The sequence below is a fragment of the Amphimedon queenslandica genome, unplaced genomic scaffold (assembly GCF_000090795.2).
Source record: "Amphimedon queenslandica unplaced genomic scaffold, v1.1 AMPQUscaffold_13522, whole genome shotgun sequence".
Classification (NCBI taxonomy): domain Eukaryota; kingdom Metazoa; phylum Porifera; class Demospongiae; order Haplosclerida; family Niphatidae; genus Amphimedon; species Amphimedon queenslandica.
In genome coordinates this window covers 41,110-49,907 of record NW_003546242.1, presented here as the reverse complement: position 1 = coordinate 49,907, position 8,798 = coordinate 41,110, and the positions used below count along the sequence as shown (strand labels likewise).

The 8,798-nt window shown below is 33.2% G+C and overlaps 1 protein-coding gene across 1 annotated transcript; it reads right to left on the bottom strand.

Moving 5' to 3' along the window:
- Positions 1 to 5,995: 5,995 nt before the first annotated feature.
- On the bottom strand, positions 5,996 to 8,188 carry LOC100632185 (dehydrogenase/reductase SDR family member 11-like). Its single transcript, XM_003382313.2, has 7 exons — positions 8,040 to 8,188; positions 7,785 to 7,994; positions 7,537 to 7,631; positions 6,550 to 6,679; positions 6,393 to 6,494; positions 6,273 to 6,344; positions 5,996 to 6,222 (listed from the first exon to the last, which is right to left on the bottom strand). The coding sequence occupies exons 1-7, from the start codon at positions 8,169 to 8,171 to the stop codon at positions 6,178 to 6,180; spliced, it is 786 nt and encodes a 261-aa protein (XP_003382361.1). The 5' UTR covers positions 8,172 to 8,188; the 3' UTR covers positions 5,996 to 6,177.
- Between the last annotated feature and the right edge of the window lie 610 nt (positions 8,189 to 8,798).

Sequence of the window (8,798 nt, the reverse complement as noted above, 5' to 3'; positions counted from 1 at the left end):
CTGTGAACTGCTCAGTAAACCACTGAGGGGACCTCTCTCCAGGTGAGAGCTCGTGTTTCACTCTACAGGGCCGAGATTTGCTTCAGAGGTAGAAAATCCCATCTAACGAAAAACAAAAAGAACGATTTTGTCCTAACTTCGTTGTTTGTGAGTTACAGTTGCTCAAAGTTTGTGATTTAGCCCGGCTCTTCGAAAATTTTTCAGGCGGCACTGGGGAAGGCAGGAGCAACCAAACTCTCTCAGTCTCTTTTAAATATCTAGAAAAATTTTCTGTGCCAACTCTTTCTTGGAATAGAGCTTCAGATGCTAAAATAAATTTCAGCTTTTCTTCTTTCTCCTACCCATGTGACATGATTTAGTTAGTTGTTGACCACACCCATAGCTTATTTTAATTATCATTATAACTATGCAGTCCATAATAATAATTTTTTTTCAAATTGCTTAAAATATCACAGTACAAGTAATACATATCACTCAAGTGAATTCCAGCAGGCGAGTCCATTGCACCATAGTGCTTCATTATTAGTATGAATTTGTAAACTGAAAATTCTAAAAAATGAAGAATAGATTAATAAGACTACAGTTACTACTTGGAACTAATGATTAACAATAGAGAAGTAGTCTATGTGGCAGCAAAAATTACAAAAGGTTATGATTAGAATAAATCAATAACTGATTCCCGACTGGCACAGCGTCTAACATCAGTAGAAGTTGGTACAATTTCTCTTCTTTGTTGATCAACAGTTAGATGTGATTCAGTTACATCTAAAAGAGGATCATCATTTTCATCTTGTTTCTTGAGTAACTTCTTAATTAGAGCATCATAACATTTCATATGTGATAACTGCAGGTAAAGGTGATAAACAACAATCAAAATAAAAATAAGAATAAAAAAAGATAAACAAGTATTGTACCAGATCAATACTTTACTGTCATCAGTAAAGGCCACAGATAAAGAAGCCATGATGCACAAAATTAAAAGAAACCAAAATTCTATGATATTGTTTAATTTCTTTCTGTACACACCACCAAAGATAAAACTAAGAGAGAGGATAATAGCTGCTACTGCTAATAGCAAGACACGTGATTCATTCTGCAAAAAGGTGACAATTAAAAGTACTGGTACCCTAGTCACTAGCAGTAGACCAGGCCAGAACCGATACTCATCTTTCATTGGACCACTATAAGCATCAATAATAGGCTTGAAATGATTCCAGCTCTTAAACAGCTTAAAATGTGACAGATACTTCTCAAGTACTGGATGACATAAAAGGAACAGTGTGTATGGTATGACAAAGAAAACAGACACCAATAGGGCAAATCCAAATAGTCCAGCATGCTTCCCTTTAGCATATTCAGCATTAGGATCCTCATACCATAAACTAACTGATCTTACTGATTCATCTGTACAGTGAAGAGTTACCTCACGCTTGTGTAGTACAATAACAATAGTACGTACTAGTTTAGTATATGAGAGAAAAGTAAGTGTAGATAGAACAGAAACAGCGTGAGACCCCATCAGTCTTGATATCTTACCATATCTCCTACACAATTGTATAATGATAATGATAATAATCCATAGGTAGAGAGGGAAAGCAAACTGAAGCCATTGTTTAGCATAACTGTCCATACCATTGTAAAAACATATCTCAAATCCAAAGTCTAAGTTAATCCATGATATCACTTGACTCAAGACTGGTAATGCTCCTTTCCTTGAAAAGACTGGCTCATATAACTTGACAATGTTAGCATAGAACAATAGACCATTGAGTGTACCCACTGATACTGTTAAATTGAGAGCAATCAGTAGAACCACAAGTAGTACACCCATCACTATAAACAGAGCAATCCAAGCTATCATCATGTAATTATTATGACACTGTCCACACTTGTTAGATCCCATTAGTAGACTGTATCCCTCTCTACATGATCCACACATTCTCTGTCCTCTATTATCCACACATTGAGTATCAGTGTCATTCAACTTGAAGGTAACAGAATTAGGAGAACAATAAAGGAGACAGTCTTCATTGATAATGCATGCATTAGGATTGGTTGCATTAGCATTGAAAGGTGTACTGGTATCATATGTTCCAATCCACAGTAGACCATTGTGTGTAATGTCTAGGGTATTTATATTACACGTCACATTCTCTCTTGAAACACTGCAATCACAAACACCTGAACTGTTTACACTGAAACCAATAGGACACTCATTGAGAGTAAATGAAATATGGAATAGCACTTCAAGATTATAAAATGAAACAGTAATGACATTGAGTGTAACATTATTTCTTCCATAGTTAATAAATTTTGGTACGTATTCAATCAGTGAACAATTAATAATGTATTTCTCTAATACAATTGTTCCATTAATTTCTATTGTTATTTTCCCATCTGTAACACTATATGAGTTTAAATCAGAACTGCGTCCAAATAAAGCAACATTATATTTCAGTGGTTGACCTGGAAAAACACTTTGTTGCTCATCACCATTATGCCATATTGGTGTGGTATCATTACTGTTGGGATCACAAAAAGTAAATGCAGTTGCATCACTTGATGTTGAAGAATTTGTCGAGTTAAAAAATTCATAGAAATTACTATAGGCTTGACCATATATATCATTTCCAGCTACTCTAGCAGTATTATCCTTTAATGTAAGAGGCATGGGTGACACTTGTGTAAATGCACTCCTAGTTTTCTCATCCATATAAATTCCTCCTCCTTTATAAGTTGCATGATTACCAATAAACTCCAAGTTAGCTGATGATGATAAGGCCATAATAGATGAACCATTTATTGCCATTCCTCCTCCAACTACTCCAGTATTTTTCTTAAATACTAATCTATTTTCTACTGTTACTACAGAGGCTATGATCACCAGTCCTGTTAATAGACTATTTGTAACAGTAATGTTATTAAGATTAATAGAAACACACCTTTGTATCTCATTTCTCCAGTTTCCAACCAGTTCAGTATTGATAACACTGATATGAACTGCTATTGATAAATGTCCATCAATCAATAAACCATACCTGTCACTGTCACGTATTGAACATGACTTTACAGTAATAGCAATATGATGATCACTCAACTGAAAATAGTCTCTTAATATACCAAAATATAATCCATTAATATTGTTGTGAAATTTGGAGTCTTCAATTAAAATAGTGGATTGTGATTCAACACCTTTTATTTTGCAATATTTTGATTGCTGTGAATGTGTGTCAAAGTCAAAGTAAAATCCAACCCTTGAATTAGATGCTGATGAATTGGTAATATACAGCAAAAAAAGAGTTTCTGCAAAATTATAATGAACTCCATGATTTGATGAACTGATGATATTGACATTATCAAGGATAACTGATATATTATATGAGGTACCATGATCCATATCAAACACCGAGTAGCCATTACTCACAGTAACATTAGTCAGTGTTAATGAGTAATGGTGTAATTCATTGTAACACACTGGAGGTGGATTATATCGAATGATTAGATGTACTTTTTTAAAAACTAAAGATGTTATCTTACTATCAAAAACATTGAGGAGGGTGACATACATGTGCCGGTGTCTCATCAGGTTTTTAAAAATAGAATCAGCAATTGTGATATTATTTGAATATCTAAAATCTATGCGGCAGTGGAATGATATTTTACTGAAACTAATATGACTGCTGGTAGTGATTGCTATAAAGACATTATTTATGCAGTGGATAGTAGGAGACTGATCCAGTCCATGTAGAGTTATATTCTGTACTGAGTCCATTGTGACAGTAAAGTTAATGACACTAGTTCCAATGAAGTAGAAGACGGTGTTATTATATTGAGGCATATTCCCAGCATACACCGATAAAGGATTACAAGGTTTATGAGTAACTGAACTGCAGTCATCAGACACATAATACTGATGAGAGGAGACACTGCAGGAGCTACTGAAGAATAAGAGAACAACCACTAATAGGAGAGACATAGCTACTGTCTGCACTGACTAGTACATTCACTCAGTGTGAGATGATACTAAGCTAAACCCATGGAATTGTTAAAGTAATATATTATTCCAGTAGTGGCTGATATGTATAATTAAATCAGTGTAGTAGTGCAGATTGCTTGATTATAGGTTCATAAATATTTAATCAAGCAATCTGCATTACTACTACTACCAATCTAATTATACTTGTCACTACTACAATAATATAATTTACATTAAGTGTATTAAACAATTCCATAGTTTTAGCTAGTCAGGCAGGCCTGACCTGACTAAGTTTTAGCTTAGTCTCATCTTGTTTACCCTGGAAGGTTAATAAGTAATTTCCTGGGTAGTCGGAGGTTAATAAGTGCATGACCAGGGAGGCTAATAAGTAACCCTGGAATCATTTCATTTGCTGTTATGAGTACTGTACTAATGCATGAGAACATCATCCTCTAAATATGGAAATATAGTGTGATAGCTATATAGTAATAATTTTTAGTAATAATCTCACCATACACAAAATGTTAAATAAAACAGCTGAAATTGAGGAATTAGTGCATTTGTTGCAATCAGTATATGTATTATACAGTGTCTATCTGTATGTCAGTTTAAACAGTACACTCTCGTTACAGAGATATTTGATGACATGTAGTGAGTACTTCACACAATGCTGTATGTTGAGCTGCCCACATTGTGAATAATATGATCCATCTACACTACTAAAAGGATGATAGATGGAGAGGTTTATTATGACATAATTATAATAGAGATAAGATAATGAGAGTGTGACAACATAGAGATCGCAGACTGATAAGTGTAATGTGCAGGGTTTCCCACAGGATTTGGCATAGTATTTCTTGTCAGCAAATTTTAAAATTGCTCAACATTTGGTATGCTATATTAGTACATCATATGTTGCCAAAAGTCATTAGGCAATTTAAATATATTTTTGATGCATATACATGTACTATCGTTAAGAATCAAAATTGGATTTTTTATGAATAGTTAAAGCTGCTTAAAAATTGGGTGAAAGATCATGTACTGTAGTACATGGTCTTTGGCCAAATTTTACCAATAATAAAAAGAAGAAAATTCTCTATTTTTCTGATACATATACATGTTCGTATGTTATGTAAATAGTTTGAACTCATTCCAATCAAATTTGGGTTTGTTCCAAATTTTTTAAGTTGCTAAAAAATTGGACCAAAATCCCTGTACTATAGTACAGAAATTTTTTCCAAATTTCATCAAAAATTAAAAGTAAAAAATTCTCCATTTTAATAAGTTTTCCTGATACGTATAAATGTTCTTCTGTTGAGTATAAAGTTTAAAGTGATTTCTATCAAAATTACATCATTACAAATTTTTAAGTTGCTCAAAAATTTGACCAATGTCCCTGTACTATAGTACATCAGAGAATTTTGCCAAAAATGAAAGGAAAGAATTCTCCACTTTTATATTCATTCTGATACATATACATGTGTTTATATGTTTTAATCAAAATTGGAGTTTAAAGAATTTCAAATTTGCTCAAAAGCATTGTAGCGCTTGTCAGTTAGTATGAAGCATACTGTTTAGTTCACTTAGCTTTGTGGGAAACCCTGTATGGAAGTAAAATTAGTCCTTTTTATAGCTACCAAAAATCTACTAAAATTCTAGGATGACATGTACACGTGCAGTCATGCATGTACTTTAATATTAATGAAAATGTTTTTTTAGAATTTTTATGCTTTTTACTTGTCTGTGTTCATGACTTCATTGACATACTACTAGTACATACTAAGAATTTGTTCATTTATGTACCTGTACTAGCTAGTGTACATGTTTAATGACTAATGTTATTTTCTGTAGCAAGCTCTCCATGACACTGAAATAATAACTTAAAGGAAAAATCAAAGCAAATTTTTTGTTAGTAATTGCTGTGCAACTATTATAATAATGCAACTCTATTTACTTCTCATTTCTCTGGTAGGCAGGCCAGTAAACAAGCCCTCCTTAATATTCAATCGATGTATACAGTCATTCGTCAATGAATAATTAATGGAAATGAAAAAAAGCAAAACAAAAAAATCTAATTAAAGTAGGCTACGTGCTCTATTCATGTAGATTAGAGCATTAACATCTGACATCATAATTTTCAACAACATTAAAGTTATTAACATTTTTGTTCATATAAATGAGTAGTCTACTAACAGCTGTTTTTATTGCTCAACCTGGCCAGTTGGTCTAACAACAATTTCATTGACCTAAGTAACAAACATTGAGAAGTAAATTTTATAATAAATATTGTTATTACCTCCATTCTTGGCGGAGCACTAAGAACAAATACAACAGTACTGGCAATATCATCTGCAGTAAGAGCAGGACCCTACACAGCTACTGTTAGACTATTAATTGTGACATGTTTTATGCTTACATTAGGCACTAGATCATCAACAGATTCTATGGCTTTCTCCATATCATCAGCTTTAAGAAATCTACCCATAAATTCTGTTTTTACTTCTCCTGGTGAAATAGACTGTGAATGAACATTATCAAAATAACACTAAGACTTGAAATACTTAGTTACTTACAGTGGCACGGCAGTTTGATTTCATTTCTCTGAGTTCCTGTCGAACACCTTCAGCAAGAGCAGTCACGGCATATTTTGTTGCACAATAAAAGTGAATGGAGTCTTGTGCTGACACAACATGGCCCATGGTACTACAATAACATATGCATTACATGTACATCATAATAAGTGAGAAAATTTAGCAAAGTATTAATTTTATCTAAATAAGAATTTTCCACAGAGCACACTAAGACTAAGAGAGCTATGCTTCACAAGTATTGCAAGACAGTACATGTACATGGCTTTGGGGCAACTTCAAAAAATTCATTAAAAAATCAATTTTCATTAGAATCAGCTCAAACTTGCTACATAACGTAAAAATTATGTATATGCACAAGAAAAAAATTGTAAAATTTGAAAAATTTTTTCTAGCCATTTTTGGCAAAATTTGGCTCATTATAGTAGAACCAAGGGTAGATAATAATTAGAGGAGAGTGTCCTACTGTGCAATACCCCCCTGCTTCATCATGGCGTAGAATTGAAGAGTCACGTTCCGGTTATTTTCAGTATTTTTGAGTAGTTATTCAATAATAACTAGCAATAACTACTCAAACTCAATGAAAATACGGAAATAACCTGAATGTGACTCTTTAATTTTACGCCGTGATGAAGCAGACCCTATTGCCAGTAGAACACTCTCCTCTAATTATTATCTACTCTTGGTAGAACTTTGGTTCAATTTTTGAGTAACTTTAAAAATTAAAAAAAAATCCAATTTGGTCAAAATCAGCTCAAACATGCTACACAACACTAGAACATGTAAAATGTATTAAAAAAAAAATGAAAATCCTCTCCTAGTCATTTTTGGCATAATTTGTAACATGCTGTAATACTGTAACGTGCTATGTAACTTTTAGGCATGTCAAAAATTTCAGCTTGTTACAGTAATTGCTCTAATCATGATGTATTTTACATTTTTCCCTTTAGCTCATCTAAATAATACCAGTACCTGTTAATGAATATGATATGAGCATCATCTACTCCTCTCTCCTTCACTTGATTCATGAATTCTCTTGTTATGATACAAGGAGCTAATACATTTACCTATGTACACATGATAATCAGAGAAAAAATGATGTAAAGTAGTTCTATTTAATGTATGTTTATAGGTACAGTTTGGACTACAGCATATTGGTAAGAAATTTTAAACCTAACTTTAATTGTCTTTTCTTTTGCTATTAAAGTGCATCATCTTACATCAAGCATGTTCCTCCAGTCTTTAGTATCACCAGTTAATAAAGGAGCGTCATGGCCCAATCCGGCATTATTGACACACACATCAATGCCACCAAACTGATCTTTAGCATAACTAAATATGCTCTTGATATCATCTTCATTAGTAACATCACATTTCATACCAACCAGTTTACCACCACTAGCAGTTGTACCTAGACTATCTGATAATTTCTACAAAAATCATGATCATTTAGCTAAGCTACTAAATACACTAACCTTTATCCTCTCCACATCTCTTGCTGCTCCTAATACTATCATACCACTCTTTACCAGTGATGCAGCAATCCCTGCTCCAATACCAGAGCTAGCCCCTGTTACTAATGCTACCTTACCAGACCAACGCTCCATATTTGGGTGGGTGGGGGCCAGACGCCTTAATTAAAATTATAATTAAAATTAATTAAAATAATTAAAATTAATTACCTTAATTAAAATTAATTACCTTAATTAAAATTAATTACCTTAATTAAAATTAATTATCTATGATTAAAATCATACTACATTAATATTATCTATGACGTAATTAGATCTACCCATAGATTAGCTTTATGCTTTTTCTGAGGCTTTTTCCTATATCTATTTTAGGGCAGTCAAAAAGAAACCGGGGCTGAGTCATATCTCATTGTCAGAGAAAAGCCTACTGAGCTGAAGTGAAGGAGCAGGTAAAATGCATAGTCATAGTAATTCTCCTATCAGTTTGTGATGCTTGCATTAACAGGGCTTTCTAGTATATATCTCTAGAGAGACACAGAAATCTATTCTGTTAAAAATATGTACACTATAGTTTATGGTCTGGCTCCACCGCTCCACGCACTGCAAGACTTTTTATCCCCCCATTATTCCCCACTGTGTATGGTAGTCTATTCACTTCAGTCCCATCTGCAATATCTCGTTTTAAAAGGAGTAGGAATTATAGGTGGTATCAGGTGCATTAAGCTAAAGTTTTCAAAAGCACTATTTTTGTACCATGCTAAT

Excerpts from the sequence above, each read along its gene's own strand:
- LOC100632185 (XM_003382313.2), bottom strand. The coding sequence starts at position 8,171 with ATGGAGCGTTGGTCTGGTAAGGTAGCATTAGTAACAGGGGCTAGCTCT. Across the intron at positions 6,495-6,549 it reads AATCAAACTGCCGTGCCACT|TCTATTTCACCAGGAGAAGT; the intron begins GTAAGTAACTAA and ends GTTCATTCACAG. Across the intron at positions 6,345-6,392 it reads TTGATGATCTAGTGCCTAAT|GGTCCTGCTCTTACTGCAGA; the intron begins GTAAGCATAAAA and ends GTAGCTGTGTAG.